This window comes from Netta rufina, assembly GCF_964035555.1.
Source record: "Netta rufina genome assembly, chromosome: 26".
NCBI classification, from domain to species: domain Eukaryota; kingdom Metazoa; phylum Chordata; class Aves; order Anseriformes; family Anatidae; genus Netta; species Netta rufina.
In genome coordinates, this window is record NC_140150.1 from 2,123,189 (window position 1) to 2,142,298 (window position 19,110).

The window sequence follows — 19,110 nt, forward strand, 5'->3', positions numbered from 1 at the left end:
ACCGATAGGGTCAGCGGAGGGCTCAGGAGCACACCAGCGCCTCGTCCAGCACCACTCAGAGCTGTGCTGGCTGGCAGTGACAACTCTCACCCACAGTAACACAGCTGCAGGGGAACGGCCAGGCTGGGGGTACGTCTGGAGGTCTCAGGGAAATGTGGCTTTTTTTTCTTCTAGTCATGCAATTAAAACAAATTTTAAAGAAAAATTGAGGCTAGTCCCAAATGAGGGCTCTTGTCTGGAGAGTGAATTGAAATATTTCATTTCTTCCCTTAATTTCTGCTCCATCAGATTAGTTCCTAGCAGGGTCTTGCTTAACCACTTCTCCTGATTGTTAATTTCCATTTAACCGCAGAGAGGGGGGCTCTGGGGCTGCTCACAGAGGAGGTAAAACAAACCTCTGAATTCGACTTACACAACTGGTTGATGTGAGCAGCAGCCATGGGGTCACCGCGTTGGCTCCTGAGCCAGGAAACCCTGCAGGCAGAGGTGCTTGTGGTGACGGCCCCTTACCCAGCCTGCTTGGTGTCCCCACCGGCACGGACAGACCAGGGGGTCCCAACGGGCTGGGTGCCGGGCGAGGAGCTCCCCACACCCCTCACCCCCCACCATTGCATGTTTTAGCTGTGTGCTTCTGGTGGCAGGACTGAGAGCAAGCCCACATGATGCACGACTCTCCTCACCCCGTGCAAGTTCAATCTCTGCAGGCTGCAAAAACGTGATTAAAAAACAATTACCCCCAAACTGCATTCAATTAGGCTGCGGGGAGTGCTGAGCTCTGCAGATAGACACGATGAGGGACGCACCAACCTCCCCTAGGCTGGCAAACGCCGTCACGCTGCCCTCTGCTCCCCGGGGCCGTGGGCAGCCCCCAGCCCCCTGAGCAGCGGCTGGGCAGGGGGCAGAGGGGAGGCCCCGCTGGAGGAGGGATGCAGCCCCTGGCTGGGGGAGATGGAAACATGGAAAGGAGGCGCTGCTCTTTTATTGCAAACAATTAAATACACACACACACACACTTAAAAAAAAAAAAAAAAAAAAAAATACAGGCTCATTCCTATGCGCAACATGCAGCCTCTAATTAAATTTCAAACACATTTCATTTACTGTCAAATCCCCCGCCCCCCAATTTCGGAGCAATTCCCCAGCGGCCCCTGCCCCGGCTGCGAGCTGCGGGAGCGGCGGCCGCCAGGGGGAGCCCCGCGCCCGGCACGGCTCGGCACGGCCCGGCACGGCCCGGTTCTGCCCGGTTCTGCCCGGTTCTGCCCGGTTTTGCCCAGTTCTGCCCGGTTCTGCCCGGTTCTGCCCGGCCCCAGCCTTTGCCGCCCGGCACAGCCCAGCCGCCGATGCTCGTCCCTGAGTGTCCGTGGCCGGCCCCGCAGCCGGCAGCACGCAGACCCTCGAGCCTCTCAGTAATTAAATTTAGATCGAGCCAGGGAGTCACATCGCAGGGCAGCGCGGAGCGAAAGCTGCTTTTCAGCTGCCGCCGGCCCAGCAGGGGTGAGCAGGGCATGCACCGTGGCTGCAGGAGGCAAAGTGCTTCCCAGGCAGGCTCTGCTGGTTCACAGCGGGGCACATCGCCTCCATGGTCCTCGTGTGCCCAGGGGGATGTGTGTAGGGGATGCTGGCCCTACAGCACAACAGGGTCCCAAGAACAGCTCCCTGGCTGCCACCGCACGCTGGGTGCGGGACAGGCTCCAGGCACAGGCAGGCGAGCAGCCGAGGCACCGGCCCCAGCGGCTGCGGGCACGCTCAGGATGGGTCCGGGCCCATCACGGGGCCGGTTCAGCCACTTCCCACCACACGTAGCCATGGCACGAAGCTCAGATGGGATCGGCCTGCCCGCAGCGGGGCCCCCACACCCTGCACCTCTTTGGCTCGGAGGCACAGCGAGCACCCCGCATGCAGCAGCAGCGCCAGTTCCTGCCCCGGGCACGGCCACAGGCCCCCCAACCTGAGACCCTGCAGATGGGGCCACTTCTCCAGCCCGCAGAGCTGCAAGATGCACCTGAGCAACACGAGGCCACCACGGTTTGCAGGAAGCAGAACAAAGGTCTTGAAAAAGCAGGGGAAAAGCCTGGGCAAAGTGCAGCGGAGAGTGTCCTTGGCCGTGTTTGCAGTGAGCACAGCCCATCCAGCCCCACAGGAGAGACACCCGCTGGGGCTTGCGCTGCTCTCTGCAGCCACCTCTCGCTGCCATGCAACAACCGAGCATCACTCATCTCCTCCTTAATGGATCCATGACACCGGCAAAGGGCTCTCATTAACAGAATATAATGCGCAGTGAAAATAATTGATGATCATCTTGTAACAATTGATTATCTGTCCACTGTAGTGCTGCTTTGCTCATACGGTAAGGGGAAATCGCTTTTCCCTGCTCAGCGCAGAGCAGGCAGCCAAGCACACAGCCGTGTCCGTTCCTGCCCATCTCCCCCGTGCTGCAGGCACAGCACCGCAGCCGGCGAGCCCCCGGGCTCTGCGTGCACCCAGCAAGGCAGCCCCCATGCCCCAGGACAGCCTGGCACAGCTCATCCATCCCCTGGCACACACGGGACGGTGCAGGCACCTGGCATCCACACGAGTCTGGCATGGGGGCAGCCTGTGGCCCCCATCTCGGCCTTGGCCAGGCTGTGTTTTCCAGCAGGCTGCCCTCTGGCCAAGCAGCCCTCCCGCCTCCTCTCGCCAGCACAGCATCAGCATAACCCCTGCCAGTGTCTTCACAGGGCGGCTGGGAACAGAGAAGGTTGTTTGCAGAGCAGCAGCCCTGACTGCTCAGCCGGAGCTGCAGACTCAGCAGAACTCAAATCTCCCGAAAAACCTGAATAAACTCCCCTGTGCACAGAGCCGGACCCGTGCGGCGGGCAGGGACCCAGATCCTCTCCTCATGCTTGTCACATGAATGAGCTCTGCGGCTGGGCTCACGCCTTTCATCTCGGAAGGGGATTGTGTGTATTATGGGGAGGATTAGGCTGTTTCGGGAGGCCAGGAGGATCTGTGCGTGCAAGGCTCCAGGGCTGCTGCAGGGAGCGGGGCTCAGCCCCTGCCTGCCCGCCCTGGCCTGCTGCGACCCAGTGGGGAGGGCGCTGCCTTCGCCCCCACTCCTGCCCAGTGCGGGCAGCAGAGCTCCTGGAGAGGTTTTGCCTCTGGGGGATCACCGGGACCTCACCCTGTATTCCCCAAATCACCTGGAAGAGGCCAGGCAGCAGGGATGTGGAGACAAAGGGCTGGCAGGACCAAGCCTTCCTGACCCCAGTCCTTCCAGCCTGGTATCTCCCGCTGCGGGGCTGCTGCTGCTGCTCGCTCTCCCCACCCCACACGAGCTGCCCCAGCCCTGGCAGAGCCCCCCCGGGTGCCGTGGCCAGCAGCTGGCAGAGGTCCCGGCTCCTGGCCGCCAGCCGGAGCCCCCGCCCCAGCCACCGCTGAGCATTTCTGGTCAGAGACCTCAGAGGCCTGGGAAAACAAACTACATGGGAATTAGCTCCCAAGTATTTCCTCAATTCTACCTGCTATGAAGAGAATTTTATTTTGCTTCCCCCAGGCGGAAGGAAGGCAGCTTGACAGAGGGTTTCAAGGAAATCTGTGCAATAACTCACACAGCCCGGCCTCACAGAGCCACAGCGGGGGGCAGGCACAGCGCTGACCCCAGAGCACCCTACAGGGAGCCCCATCCCGCACCCACCACAGGCTTTTTGTGGCCCCCATGAGAAGCAGCCCCTCGGCAGCACCCAGCTCCGCAGCCACCCTTTGCTCCCAGCCTGGAAGTGACTAATTGTGGCACTGTGACTAATTGGGGCACCGCTCCCTCCTCAAGGCCCCAGCCCCCAGGGAGGAGCGGGGTGAGGAGGCAGCGCTGGGGCCGGGCGTGCTGCGGGGCAGAGTCCACGCAGGCTGCGGTGCCCATCATGCACCAACCACCCGCACCACAGGGCAGCAGTGCCCGTGCCTCACAAGTGATTGATTACGGGATCCATTAATTACAGGATCCCCAGCCTGAGTCACTGCATTGCCCAAGCAGGGCAGCACTCCTCCCCAAACCACACGCACCCCTTCCTCCCCCAGCACCCAGGCCTCAGGACGGAGCGGGCGAGGGCAGGCCCGGTGGGGCTGACACAGGGTCTTGAGGGACACATGGGGCAGAAGCCACCCCTAGAAAACAGAGGTTTTAGGAACAAGGCCTTATCAGCTAGCCAAGTCAAAACAGCAGGAAATTATTTAAACATTTTTCCTTAGAAGACCAAGCTGGCCCCCTGCCCTGGCTGCGCAAGCCTCTGGGAAGCCAGAGGCAGGAAAGTCGTGTTAGTTATGGTAAGGCATACATCGGCTATTACACTACCAGAACCCAGGGAAAACGGGACACCTGGTTTTATGAGGCAGCTAACAGAGGTCAAGCAGGGGAAGAACGCAGCAGACAGGGCCAAGTGCTTTTCATCCCAGGGGAAATCAACACCACCCGCAGTAGCCATCAGCTGTCCAACACCCCCAGGGGCACTGCAGGTCCCCAGACCAGGGCTGGGGCAGGAGTGACCAGCCGAGCCCCCAGGCCCACCATGCCCCCCTCACCCTCAGGAGACCCCCAGCAGAGGGGCTGGAAACACACCCGGCATGCACCCAGAGGAACAGGGACCACAGCTCAGCTGATCACGGTTAGTTTATTGCGATGGGAACCAGTTATGACAGCTACAGACACAGCATTTATGGAAATACAGATACTTGGTTTTCCAGTATCGCCGCTCAGTACAATAAAAACCTTCTGTACAAAATACTGTTGGCTTTATAAAGTTTCTCTACAGCATGAAATACCTCATCTGGTTTTGTGAGGTGTGGAGCTGGCTGTCACAAAGCTGGAGAACCCCAGCAGCAGCACAGAGCAGAGCAGTCAACAACCCTGCATGGTGCCCCACCAGGCAGCCCTGGGGCAGGGTGTGAGGCTGACCGAGGGGGTTTGGGTTCCCTCATCCCACCAGCACCAGGCCCACAGAGCACCCACAGCACCACAGGCTGCCAGCCTGGGCAGGCAGGGAGAGCCCCTTCATCACAGCCCTGTCCATAGCACATTTGGGTGCCCTTCCACACCCCATAGTAAAGAGGAACCTTAAGGCATTCGTAAATGTCCTTTTAAGAAGGGTGGGAGAGTGTCAGAGTGTCTTTAAAAAAAAAAAATAAAAAGCCCAAGTTGTGGCCATCTTGCAAACTCCAAACAAAAGCCTCCTCTTGCAGCTGAAGAGATTGAAAGACATGCAAAACACATTTCATCCCTTGCAGGAACCACAGCAGCTTCCCCCCAGGTAGGGTTCATCAAATTAGCAGCTCTGCGCAGCTGGAAAAGCAGGTAGGAACCCAGGCTCTCCCCAAGGCTGTGTTTTCCTGACATGCAAAGGCTGCAACCAAGGCAGTAAGACACGTACACAGGCATGCACACACACGCACTCCCACACACCCCAACCTGAGCTTGGCAAGGCTGACGCTGTGCCCATGGGAAAGGGCACCCTCTCCTGCAGGCAGGAGTTTCAGGCTGAGGAGTTTTGCATTGCAGGAAGAGATCTGCACAGGGAAGCCGAACCAGCCCCTAAAGGAAAGCACCGAGTCTCCTTGCTGCCTCCTCTCACAACACCAGGACCTGGCCTAAGGAACTGGCTTTGCACCATATCTGCCCAGCCAGGCTGCTTTACCCCATTTCATCTCCCCCTAACCATCCCCAAATACACGTTGATACGTTGTTTGGCACGGTCCTGGAACGTGGCTGTAAGTATGAAAGAAGAGTTCAACATTTGATGGGTGAATTGTAAAAAAAACAAGTTTATTTGAAAAAATACTCAGCCTCTTACAAGATTTCTGATCAACATTTACTAGAACTTGAGAGCCATTAACCTGCTCCACGTACGTTGAGATATTTTCCAACACTAAAAAATAAAAAATAAATACGTACAAATTCTTTCCACCCCCTTACACGTCCTAGATGTGAGTGGTTTGGCATCCGTTGCCTTAATATCTTAGTTGAACAGAAGCAAGTAGAAGAGGTTTTTCTAAGAGATAAAAGAGCAAAAGCAGAATACCTGTCTCAGGGATGTAACAACGATAATCCGGTCCGTCTGGCCCCTTCAGCCTGCGAAGCGTTAAGCATCCAAACCCACTTGTCTTGTCAGGACTCTGAGCTGGGGGTTCCCAAGTAGAAACCCACCCCAGAGACGGGCAGCACCTGCGAGCCCAACCCCAGGTGGGCTGGGGGACTGGTGCCCCCCATGCCAGTACCCCGTTTGTGTCACATCACACCCAGAGGCACAGCAGAGGGGGAGGCAGGAGGCTCCCACCCAGGGGCACAGACCCCAGCCCCCCACGGGGACGCTCGCACAGCAGACACCACCCGACACGAACTCCAGCCATCCTTTTTTCAAACCTGAATATCCCGTGAGAACACAACTACAAAAAGAAGGATTTTTAGAGAACTACAGTAGCTAAAGTGTTTTCAAAACATACCTAAAGACCACCTAACAGAGCCAGGAGGCATCTGGTAGAGGAGCTGAAGACCCCCTGCCCCCATGCCCAGATCTCCCCCCCGTGGAGAGCCCGCAGTAAGAAGCGTGTGAAGCGGTATTCATCCGGGGCTTGGCCCTGACACCCCTGTGCTTCAACAAATCCAGTATCCTGCTTTTTATGGCTTTTTAACAACAGAACTCCTCAAAATACAGGCACGCGCACACACACCATACCCCGAGCAGAATACAGAGCTAAAGCACGGTTTACAGAGTAGAGTTAAGGCTCATCCAGATTCAGCTAGATATGAAGACTGTAAGGCACGTATTAGTACAATCATGTTACTGTTAAAAAGCCAGAATATAAAAAAGTCATCCCTTCCCCCACCCCCACCCCAAACACGCGAGGATACTGCACACGTAGCTCTGTTACCTTTGTTGAACACAGATGGAAAGACAATTCAGAGCCTGGTTAAAAATGAACACCTGGTTTAAACACTTCTCACAGCCGCTCAACACCAGCAGAGCATTCCCCAGACACCGCTCCAGGGCAGCGGCACTTCCCCCCGACACACTGGGATTAAAACCAGTCCCTCACATGTGGCTTTCTTCCTCTTTGACACTATCTTCCGTGCTCTTCTGCGGCAAGGTGGCCACATCGTTGTTTGCCTCTTTCTGCTTCTCAGCCTCATCGATGTTGGTCTCCTCCTCTTTCCCTTCGGTCCTCGTCTTCTCCTCCGCCTTCTGTTCCTTCGCCACCAGGCGGTAGTTGATGCCCATCCCGATGAAGAGGTAGACCCCGGAGACGATGAGGATGACCCCGCAGGCCCAGTACGTGTACTTGTAGTCACCGTACATGTCGTTGAGCTTACCTGACAGACAGAGAGGGGACAACTTAGCAGGACTACTCCTCCCAGCACCAACAGGGAACCGCTCCAGGCCAAGGAAGCTTTCCCACGAGCAGCCCAAGCCCATCACCTTTGCTTCAGGTCCCTATTTCTTCTGACCCCTGCTCCCCAACTTGGGCCAGCACTCAGCCCACCCCCACTCCTCCAAATCCCAGGAAGGTCCAGTGGCTGGTGCTCTCCCTCCCTCACCTCCACCCAGAAATAGAACCCAGCAGGAAGACTGCCAGGACCCAAACCCCACGTAATGCCAGACCAGGGGGGCTGCACACGCGGGCACCCTACCGAGCAGAGGGGGTCCCAGAAGCACCGGGCAGCACTCCACGATGGTCACAAGGCCGACAGCGCTGGAGAACCTCTGTGCTCCCACCAGGTCCATCAGGGTTTCAAACAGCACCGAGCTAAGCCAGCCAAAGGCAAAGCCAAAGAAACCAGCATAAATGCAGAACCCAGCATAGGTGGTGGACATGGGGGCCAGGAGGTGGCACACCCCGTTGTAAATCACGGAGATGGCAAAGAAATACTGGACTCTCGGTCTGATCCACTTGGTGTTTGCCACAAGTCCCATGGAAGGTCTGGCTACCATGTCCACAAAGGCCAGTATGGAGAGCAAGAAGGCTGCAGACTCGTTAGCAATGTTCTTGCTCTTCGCATAGTTGCTGAGGAAGACCAAGGGAGTGAAGAGCCCAAAAAACATGATCACATTGCCCGACAGATAGAGCAGGAAGCCCCTGTGCGTGAACAGGGAAAGGTCCAAGAACTTGTTGATCGTCTGGAAGAGTGTGCTCTTCTCTTTCTTCGCCTTCCCACCGATGAGGTCTGTGCTAGTATCACCATCATCTTTTTTTGCTTTCCCAGCTTCCTGCAACACCTCTTTCGCAGCCTCTTTTTTCAGCTGGTCTGGCTTGGGGCCAATTGGCCGCATGAGGGACCCAGCAACACAGCAGTTCAGCAGGAGACCACCGAGGATGAGGAAGCTCCCTCGCCAGCCAAATATACCAAAGAACATCTGGTTCACAGGCGCCAAGGTCGACAGGAACACGGGGCTGCCTGCCATAGCCAGTCCATTTGCCAGGGGACGCTTCTTGAAGAAGTACTTGCCAATCATGGTTAAGGCTGGGTTCAGGTTAAATGCAAGTCCGAGGCCTGCAGAAGAAAAGAAATGAAGGATTCAGAGTTCCGCAAGCCAGCAGCACTGACAGAGGGGCCGAGGAAGAGGAACAGGGTTTCAGTTATCACAATTTCAGAGTACCACTTCTCTATTAACTTCCAGCCCCTCACCACCCCTTCCTGGCAGTATCTGGGAGGACAAGCTAGGGCAGCAGAGTTGTGTGCAGGAGTTAGGGGAGGCAAAAGGAGAACCAGCACAAACCTCAACAAGCCTAACATTTACTGGCATGGCACAATCCTAACCTGAGACAGCAATAATGGAAGGCTTTCTATTTTAAGCATGGCACAAGTGCCTGTGCACTTACATTCTTCCTGCATTATGTCACCAGGGCCACCTTTAAGCTAGAGTACATAGGGGAAATCAGCACTTATGCAAATCCAGGGTAGTTGTTTCACAAGAATTACTAGATAGAAGTCCCTCCTCCAAAGAGGACTTTTCCTGGTTGCAGTCCCATTATAGCAGAGAGTCACTTACCCCCTACAACCCCCACGCAGAAGTAGAGCTCCTCCACAGTGTTGCAGAAAGAAGCTGCAATCAGCCCGCACCCAGAGAGGCACCCACCCACGATCATGATGGGTCGGCTGCCGTATTTGTTCACCAGGATGCTGCTGATGGGACCTGGGAAGGCAAAGGAGACATGGCCAGAGATGAGTTACTTTTGTACTGGAGACCAGACAGACAGGCAAGCACCCAGGAGGGCTACAGCTAAAGGCTTCCAGATCCCGCATGGTGACACTTCACCCAGCGAGGGAACTGGGGTAAGGGGAAAGGACAGAAGGTGCAGAGACAGCTGAAGATAAGAGTGATGTTTGGTTAAAGCACACGCTGAAATCCCAGCTAGAGAAGTGAGACTACAGCAAGTGCTGTAGGCTGGGGCTTCTGTTGAGCACCAGGAGCTGTTTGTGGCTGCCGAAAGCCACGACTGTCCTGAGCAAGCTGCTTTCTGTGGGCCACAGTAAGCTGTCTTCCCAGACCACCTGCTCCCCACAGCCACAGCTCAGGGCCAGGGCAAAGCCATGCTTCCCACAGGAACCAGACACGGCTACGGAGCAGCAGCTTCGATGGGCACTGGGCAAAGTGCCCCGATGGCTCACAGGAGGAAAAGCCACTGGGCTGCACCAGGGAGATGCAGGGGAAAGGGGGCTTCTGTTTTCACTGCTGCCCTGAGGCAGGAAAAGCCCAATTGCTCTGCACACCTGCCTTTTAAGTGCTTCATTATCAGCAGCTTTAATCCAAAGCAAACAGTGATTAGATACTGTGAAGCATGCTCTACAGACACTAAGATGTATTTAAATAAACTGAATGAACATCCATTGAATATTAACAGACCTAGCTTTACCATTAACAGATAGCCAGGCTGTCAACATGTTGTTCATGGGTCCTCAGACACTACTTGACCTTTCTGCTTAGTTTAAACAGAGCCTGGAGAACATTTGGGAAGCTTGGCTGCTGCTGTAGCAGCTCTCCTGGAGGCCAGAGGGACACATCTGCCTGGGTGTGGGTGGCAGCACCTGTGCCACCAGCTCACAGGCAAGCAGGTCAAGGCAGGTGAGCTGCTGGGATTTGGTGCCAACTGTTCAGGATGAGCAGGAGAGGCAGTGTCAGCGTGGAGAGGGGACAGGGAGCCCCCCAGACCCAAGGCCATGAGGGGCACCAGGCACCGCAACCCCCCGGGCACTCAGGGATGGGTTCTCAGCACTGAAGGAATGGCCCAGATCGAGCCTCATTAAGGCAGCTACAGAGTTTACAAGCTTGTTATAACATCGGAGCAGGGAGATGTGCCGGTCGCCTCGCTAGCTAAGCAAGGACAAAGCAGAGCCTGTTTCCCCCAAAGGAAAAGCCTCACGCTCAGCCAGGCCGCTGATGTCAGCTCCTTTTGATGCACAAATGCAAATAAGACTTGGGCACTCTGCCAGCTTGGGATGGCAGCAGTACAAGCTCTGATTTGCCTCTGAAGTACACACAACAGCAACATCCCAATAAGAGTTTCTTTCAGCCAGGCTACCCGGTGCAAAACTGCATTTGCAAGCTGGTACAAGGCACTGGGACTTCAGGACAGGAGATGCAAAGACTGGAAATGCATCGCCCCGGCAGACCACAGGCTGCCGGCTCCTAGCTGGTACAAAGAAACACCAAATGCACAGCTTGGGGAGTACGACTCCAAGCAGTTTCTGAAGCACAGGGGAGGGGAGCTGTTTCACTAAGCAGTTGGCTTTGTTCTGCTCGCATTTCTGTACTTCCAGTGCATTCTGCCATCTCCAAACAGTACAAGCTGTCTAAGGCACTGCTCAGCACCAGCAGGGAAGAATAGACAAACTTCAGCGCACTCTAGAACACATTTCAGTAGTCAGAGCTGATCAGAAAAGGGAACAGATCCTTACAGACAGCCACTGCTTGCTGGACTCAAAATGAAAGTCTTATCTAAAAGAGAAACAGAGACCCTGTGAACAGGGCTCCTCCGCTCAGCACAGCCGCTGTCCCCAGCCTCCTCGTGGGTGCTGGGAGCAGACAGCATCAGCCGTGCGTTGTAACAAGTGCAGAATTACACAAGTTGTAATTCCCCGGAAAGATTTTACCTACAGCTTTCCTGAGAAGGACAGATTAACCCAGCTTCTGCATTCTGGGCATTAAAGAGAACTTTTTGAGCAACCTACTTCAAGCAAACTTGCTAAGGGAAGTTTTGTTCTCACATAAAGCTCCAACTCTTAGTAAAGCTTTGGCTGCTGTTACAGTGAGATGCAATTTATCAGACCCAGCACCCCATACTCCAACACCGCTGTCTCCAGCTCACTTACCTCCTGCATACATAACAGCCAGCATGATAGAGGAGATCCATGAGACTTTGCTGCTAGATGCGTTGAAGATGACCTCGATCTCTTTGAAGAACACAGTGATGGATTTGGGGAAGGCGTAGGAAAACCCGATGGAGATGAAAGCTCCGATGACCACAGCCCATCCCCATCCTCCTTCAGGGGGAGTGTATCCCACAGGGCCTCCGACGGCCGGGGGCATCTTGAACGAAGCTGGTGATGACTCAGTTGGGGCTCAGAGACCTGCAGAGGACAAAGTATTGGCCTGTGCTCAGCTGAAACGAGTCCCCACTGCCCTGCCACGCAGAAAGTCCACACCACCAGCACCCGGATCACCTCAGTGCGCCCCGGGCTCATGAGCACGTTGGCCCCTGAAGGCTCTCTAAAGTCACAGGCTCAGATCACTGGTGGCCTTTAAAAGCCCTGGCGAGCAGGTATTTATTTATATGTGACAGGTTTAAGACATGATATGCTATTATAAGCCGAAAAGGGCAGGCGGTGACCTTGCCAACAGCGGCCGGGCACAGCAACAAAGAGGAGGCCGCACAGCAGGGCCGTGCTACCGGGCTGGGCCCTGGAGGGTTCCACGGGGAAGCACCCAGCAGGATGGGGCTCACAGGCCCTGGGCACCCCCAGCACTGAGCTGCTCACATGGGTTTTCTTGAAACCTGCTATCAGTGAGACCCATTAATTAATCCACACTGGGAATGCTGAAACCCACCCTGATGGCCCCCAGCGGTGTCCCAGCAGGTCCACAGCCTTCCTGACCCTCACCCAGGGAAACCCAGGCAGGCGAGGGCCAGAGGGGAAACCCCAGAGGCAGGCAGGGACCCCAGGTGTCGCCTCCAGCAGCCACCCCACACTCTGGAGGGCTGCCTGCAGCAGGGGCAGCACACACAGGTCATTAAGTGCACGCACACCAGGAAAAAACAGACAAGGCAGACAGACAGGTGCCACCCCAGCACAACCCCCTGAAGGTCACAGGCCGCAGCTAAACTTAGCCATGAGCAACAACAGTGGGAAGCTTCCCGGGATGCTGCCAGGGCTCCCAAGGCTCACCGCAGCCCTGGGGCAGGAGGTGGATTCGCTCCAGGCCGGCCTCCCCAAGGCTCTGCCCCTATAGGATGTCTCCGCACCCACCCCATAACCGAGCCGTAGCCAAACACTTCCTCCCTGATACCAAAAAAGCTACAGCAGATTTCATGAGAGCACCCAAGTACCAGCAGCAATGACCTTAAAAGTTTGAAGACATGCATGAAATTTATTGTTTTCTAATTCTGTCTATCTGCTGAATAACAGGATCCTTCTTAGGCAGAGCATGGAAAGGCTGGGTCAGTGCAAGTAGTGCAGCTCCTGTGCTCGCTGTAGGGCTGGCTCACACAGCGAAGCTGTGGTTATTTGAAAAACAACAAGGCTGCTCCAGACAGCAGAGAGCAGCACGAGCCACCCCTGAGAGGAAGCGCAGCTGCTCACATACACATTTCACAATATGCAAAACAACAGGAACTGCCACAGTCCCTGAAACTCCAGCATGCCCCTACAGATTTCAAGATGCTCTCAGTGCCGGGATCTTGCTCGCAGGACATCTGCTGGGGGCCAGGGAGAGGCAGAGCTCAAAGCCAGGCAGCCCAGGCCCGCTGTGATGGCTGCAGCACCACCAGGCCATGCTCTGCTCAGAGCGAGCCTCGTGAGCCACAGAGGGGGCAGCAGGCTCCTTTGGCAGAGTCTAAACCCTCCTGCTAGTTTTCTGCTCTGCTGCTCAGGTTTTCGATTGAAGAAAAAGCCATCTTTGAGCACAAGACCTTTCTTCAGAGCTCCTGTAAGTCGCACCACAATGCAGCGATAACTCCGAATGCAAAGCAGCGCGCGGACTCAAAGCTGCAGCGTGCCCTATTTATAGCACGCATCCGTTCAGGCTTCCTGTGATTACCATCTCATCCACGGCCACTGGCATGCCAGCATCCACCTGGCACGCTCCCTCCCGCTGCTGGCAGCCCGTGCGTTACCGCAGGTACCCATATCGCTTTCCTTTGCTCTTTCACTCCACCACCCACCGGAGCCCCGCAGCTCCTCCTGCCGAGCAGAGGCCTCCCGGCCACAGGCCTGCGACGCAGCAGGAAGGAGGCAGCACTGCAGGCTGCCTTCCCTAAGCCCTTAAGACTGGTTTAGCCTGGCCCAGGCACGGAGCTTTCCGGCTGGAAGGGTATTTTGCCCGCACCCCAGCCAATGCAGCACATGACTGTCACAAGCACGCTGCCCCTTCAAACAAACAAATCATTGACAGGACGCTCCCCAAGGCGAGCCCCCCCATCAGCCCGACTCACCGCAGCCACCGGCTGGTCCCCAGCGAGGACGGTGCCAGCCAAGCCCTGCATGACAAGCAGCCACAGTGCACTTTGTCCTCTGGCCATTGAGACAACTCCTCCAGAAGTTACGTGCTTCTTGGAAAGCTGATATGAATATTGGGGTTATCAACACCGTCCGGACAGTGCACACTGAAGTTTCCTGCTTACTCTTGCTTTCTGAGTCAGACTGAGCTTTCAGAGCATTCAGTAAGCTCTAATGCATCATTTAACTACCCTGATTTGCCCAAAACATTCTTAAAAAAAGAGAAACTGCCACATTTTGATAATAAAAGCTATCAGCTACTAGCAAGTAGTAAGAACTTCCCGATAGTGCAAATAAAAGCTACTGGCAATAACGGTATCAAATCAAAAAGCTGGGCGGTGCTGATGAGGTTGGGGATTTTTCCACTTTGCTTCTGAGACAGAACACAGGTTTAATTCTTCCATCACTCCCGAGAAGCTCAGCTGTGCCAAAATTACTGTGGCTTGGTTCATTTATTTGTTCTTCCTCTGCAAGCAACATCCCTCTTCCTATGGCTGTTCAGGCAGCGCCTTCCTATAAAAGAAAAAGGACTTTTGGGGGGTTAAACATAACCTCTCCTGCATTGCCAATGCATGGTGAAAAGCCTTGGCCTGAAAGCAGCTCTAGGAAGTCTGAGACCATTAAACCAGATTCCCAACATCTGACGCCAGAGGGTTTACATGAGTTCTGCGTGCCACAACATTTTTCCCCGACTCATTACAAATCCTTATTAAGACAGACCAGTTTTAGAAAGCTTTTCCTTCTACCGCATTAAGGTTTCTTTCTGATTTCCTCTGTGCCGCCACACAGACGTAGTTTCAAATGAGAGTGGAAAAAAGCACATGCGAGGCAGTCAGTCCAGAAGGAAAGCTTCCCTCCCCTTTGAAAAAAAAAAAAAAAAAAAACAATGCCGTGATGACATTTACAGTTCTGTTTTGGAAGAGCTGCAACGTGTAAGACGTGTTTGGAAATCAAATTCACAGCTGCCAGGCAGCAGCTACAGTTTGCCCTATTAGGAAATAAAATAACCATATTTGCAGTAATTAAGACTGATGAGCCCAAGTAATGACTGCAAGTATCACATCTGCCAGCCTGTAAACTTCTTGACAAACCTGCAGAAATGGGTAGCCTACAGCAAGCCCTTTTCCTACACAGCAATGGCAAGAGCAGAGACTGAGGCAGTCCACACCATATCATCCAGAAACAGGTCCTGGAGAGGACCAGGATCCTTTCCTCCTCCCAGGTCCCACGCACCAGCACTGCGATTGATTCCTTGCTTGAAGCTGCCTGGATCAGGAAGATTTTAAGACTTCTGCTTACATAATGCCGCAAATTACTGTGCTTTTAAAAGCCCCGGATTGGCAGGATTCCACAGCAGAAAGACAGAGGATCACATTTATAAGGCACTGCAAATGCTGAAAAATATTTCTGGGGCAAGCCCTTTAGCAAAGTATCCTCAAACTGCTCTTTCAGGGCAGGAAGAGAAGGGGCTTCTCCCCAGGGGGCAGAACCCCAGCCCCTCAGGTCCCTGCCCGTCCCCCTCGCTCCCATCCTTCCAGCTCAGGGTTTTACCTCACCAGGCACACATCCACATTGCACCCACTGCCTTGGGTGCTTTTAAAACCTCTCCCAGAGCAGCAGGACTCGCTTGGCAGCCGCAGGCAGGCAGCACCCACAGCAGAAACCAAGCACCCCTCCGCCTGAGCTGAAGTCTTGTGCTCATTGCTGGGAGCTGCTAGCAGCTGCAAGCTGTTTATGGTGAATAACACTTCATAGCTTCAGATTTGGACTTTTTCTGGCTAGAGGAAAGATCAAACACAGATTGTTATAAGCTAATGAGACGCTGCTTCCACTGGTTTAAAGCGGGTTTACAGAATTAAGCATGGGGATGTAATCCCAGCGAGCACCCCCAGCCGAGGGTTTAACCTGCCTGTACATGGCATACGTGACGACCCAGCGTTTGCAAGGGCTCTGCACCAAAACAATACTCAATTGAGGTCCTGCTCAGCTGAAGCGTTTGTTCCCAGGGTGAAGCGAGGTCAACAGCATGTAAAGAGTTTGCCCAAGGACAGCAGCCCACACAGATGAGCTCAAGGTTCTCCTGCCAGCAGCTGCACGGCCTGCTCAGCTCCCCTCCTCTACCAGAAAGCGGCCGGCGTATCCCTAGACATGCTCCAGTCTGCCAGCCTGGTGAGCCAGCCTGGAGAGCAGACAGCTAGACGCCAAAAGGCAAGACTTTTGCACTCGTAAAGGAAGGAGCAAGTGGCAGCTGCCTTCATCTTCAGCTCAGAGCCCGATCCCGCAGCGCTGCAAGCCCCAGCCTGCAGCCGCGGAGCAGAGGTGCACGGCAGCCCACTCACCAGCACCCAGCGGGCAGGCACTCACCTGGGCAGGGCTGCCGAGTGCTGGAGGCTCTCCTTGAACATCAGCCACTACAAACACCGTCTGCTGAGGACAGAGCACGCCAGGGATTTGCAGATAATCCCCTGCGCAGCAGTCACCACGCCTGGCTCGCAGGCTACAAAAAGGCCGCGCCACTGGTCTCTGAAAGCAAGCTGGCTGAGGGAGAGGGACATCGAGACCCTTTGTCAGGAGCACAAGGGGGATGGGGGAACAAACAAGACAGGCAGATCTCCCTCCAGAACGGGTCCATTACAAGCACCATTCCAGGCTGCTGTCTTTAGCTGTTACAACCACTGATGCTCAGCCTGCCTGAGCAAGGACCCAGGGTATGGGAGGATGGGATTTCTCATACCAAGCACTGCTATGAGAAAGCGTGAAGCAAGCTTAAGCAAGCTATCAAAAAGATCAAGGGAAAAACCTTGGCTGTTTTCTTACATTGCTGCCTGGCAATTGCCATGACTCAAGCGAGGCTCTCCCAGAACCCTCTGACCCACAACCACAGGCAAACCTCACGCACAGGTTACAGGCACAGCACTGCCCAGATCAGCTGCACGCCCAGCACAGCCCCTGCAAACACAACAGGGAGAGGCCAGCCCGGGCACAGCCAGGCAGGGCTGCCAGGCACCGCGGCCGTGCCTCTCATGCTCCGTCCACAAAGCCACAAGCTCACCTGCAGCAGGAGCTGCGGGGCTGCAGACACACAGCCCCCCGACCCGGCACGTCCCAGGTGCAGGTCTGAGTGCCAGGGGCTCCTCCTCAGCGCTGATCTGTGCCTCAACAAGAAATGCTCAGAATGAGAAAAATGTGGTACCAAGCAGCACCGGCATTCCTTCACCAGACATCAATACCACCAGAGACACATCCCCTCCAGATTTCGCTGCAGAGCGTGTTTGCGTGAGGCTGCAAAACTCGAGTCACACAGTTGCTACAGACAGAGCATTTCTGCTCCTTTTCCTGAGGGCACCAGCTCGAGTTCTTTGTTCCCAGCCACCTCTGCACCATTGCCTTTAGAGCCTCCAAAGTTGGGCTAAAGCAGCTCCATGGATGAAACCACCCGACACCACCTGGGTGACTGTGGTTTCAGGAGTCAGCTACAGCCTCACACAGACCTTTGGCTACAGCACAACTGTACAACAACAGAAGGAACATTTCACAACGAGTTTTACAGACAATAATGGGAAGAGGCTTCTGCCTTCTTAAGAAAAGTTACTGTTATCTGCTGATTTCACAGAAGGAAATAGAAGCCGTAAAACTGAGATTAGCACTATAGTGCTCCGATAAAGCTTGCCTGCATAGCCTACGTGCAACTTTTCAACTCCTCACAAGGGATATATGAAGTAAAACACTGGAAGTCTCCAGCCTATAAAAGTCACCGGGTATTTTCCACATTAGCTGCCAGATTAATCAAGACAAGTGAGAGATTTGAGCACAGCAGAAATCAAGCAAACCATTCGCACCTTTTTATTGGGAACCACCTCCTGGCTTTCCCAAAAGGGGGTGATTCTCTCAACCCTCTGCCTGAAGGGCCAGGGCAGAAAGAACATGGTCAGGGTCACGGCATGGCGGGGAAGTTTGCAGTGCAGCAGCAAAACGCTTGTTTGTAGGCAGAGGATCCACCACACCGGTGGTTAAGTGAGAAGATAAAAGCAGCAAGCAGGAGCTGTGGGGCTCTGCCTGCAGCCCCAGCCCCCCAGGCACGCAGCCACTGTTCCCTGCGCTTCTCAGGAGTCAAAAAAGCCTCAGAGCAGAGCCACCCGGGAGAGGCAGCCTGCACTAAATTACCTCACTTAGCATGAAAATGGGATGCTTGTGCACCACAGAAAGGCTCCAGGCAGACAGAAAAGCAAGAAAACACTACCCCTGGATTTCAGGTGTCTCGTGAGGAAGCTAGAAATGACTTCTTTTAGCCGCCCCCCGAGAAAATTAAAAGCCCAGGAACATCTTGTGCAGATGGCCCCAGCTCGTGGGGCAGCAGGAGCGTGGCAGAGGGGACAGCCCTGGGGCTGCCTGCTGGGACCTGCTGCCATGGGGGGGGACAAAGGGCACAGCTCGGTCCCCTCTGAGCCTCCCCAGGGAGCCGCAGGTCACCCGCTCTCCTTGTGGCCCCCCCGTTCGTGACCTCCCTCGGGGCGGTTACGGGACCGGGGAGCACGGGCAGGCGGCAGCCCGAGGGGCCCGGTCCCCCCCCCCGGGCCCCTTCCCCGCTGTTATCGGCGGCTCGGAGCGGGGCTGTAATCGCCCCAGCCCCGGCTCCCCCCGCTATCTGCGGCTCACACGGGGCGGATTTACTCTCCCCGCTACCGGGAGGCCCGAGGGCTGCGGAGCCCCCGGACGGCGGCTCCGTGCACCGGCCCCCACCGGTCACCGGTCGCCCCCCGTTCACCCCGAGGAGCTCCACCGGGGGGCACCGCCTGCCCACGGTCCTGCACCGGGACAGGGGGCGAACACGGGCCCGGGAACCGGCACCCAAAGTCCTCTACCGGGGAAGGTCACGGAACGAGGGCCGGGCATCTCCGGCCCGACACCGACCGGCGGCTGCGGGGCCCCGGGGGTCGACCCCGGAGTTACGGGGAGGGGGCGGCGGCACCGTGCAGCCCCCATCCAGCCCCCAAGCCACGAGGGGGGGCCCGTGGCCGGCCGGTTCGCACCCCCAGCGGCACGGGAGGGCATCCACCGACCCGGAGGAGCCCGGTGCCCGCCGGCCCCGCGTGTCCCCGCCGCCGCAGCGCCCTCCACGAGGTCCCTCCACGAGGTTCCGGCTGCGCCCCGCGCCCCCGCCAGGCCGGGAGCGGCAGCCCCGGGATCACGGAGCCGCACCCCCCACCCCGGGCCCCCCCATCCCATCCCATCCCATCCGTTCCCGTCCCCATCCCATCCCGGTGCGGTGCCCGGTGCCGTCCCCCCGCCACGTGGCCCCGCCGGGCCCTACCTGCGCGTGCCGCCGCCGGCCGAGTGCGGCCCCCCCCGCCCCGCCGTTATACGGGACCGCG

General features: G+C 56.0%; 1 protein-coding gene across 3 annotated transcripts; it reads right to left on the reverse strand.

Annotated features, from left to right (window-relative positions):
* Positions 1-4,626: 4,626 nt before the first annotated feature.
* On the reverse strand, positions 4,627-19,110 carry SLC16A1 (solute carrier family 16 member 1). Of its 3 annotated transcripts, none has more exons than XM_084301815.1 (5): positions 19,050-19,110; positions 11,336-11,593; positions 9,015-9,158; positions 7,655-8,515; positions 4,627-7,336 (listed from the first exon to the last, which is right to left on the reverse strand). In XM_084301815.1, exons 2-5 carry the CDS (start codon positions 11,550-11,552, stop codon positions 7,059-7,061), a joined length of 1,500 nt encoding a protein of 499 aa, XP_084157941.1. In that variant the 5' UTR covers positions 11,553-11,593; positions 19,050-19,110; the 3' UTR covers positions 4,627-7,058. The 3 variants fall into 3 exon arrangements, with proteins under 3 accessions (XP_084157941.1, XP_084157942.1, XP_084157943.1); XM_084301816.1 differs by lacking the exon at positions 19,050-19,110 and adding an exon at positions 16,791-16,893; XM_084301817.1 differs by lacking the exon at positions 19,050-19,110 and adding an exon at positions 13,675-14,166.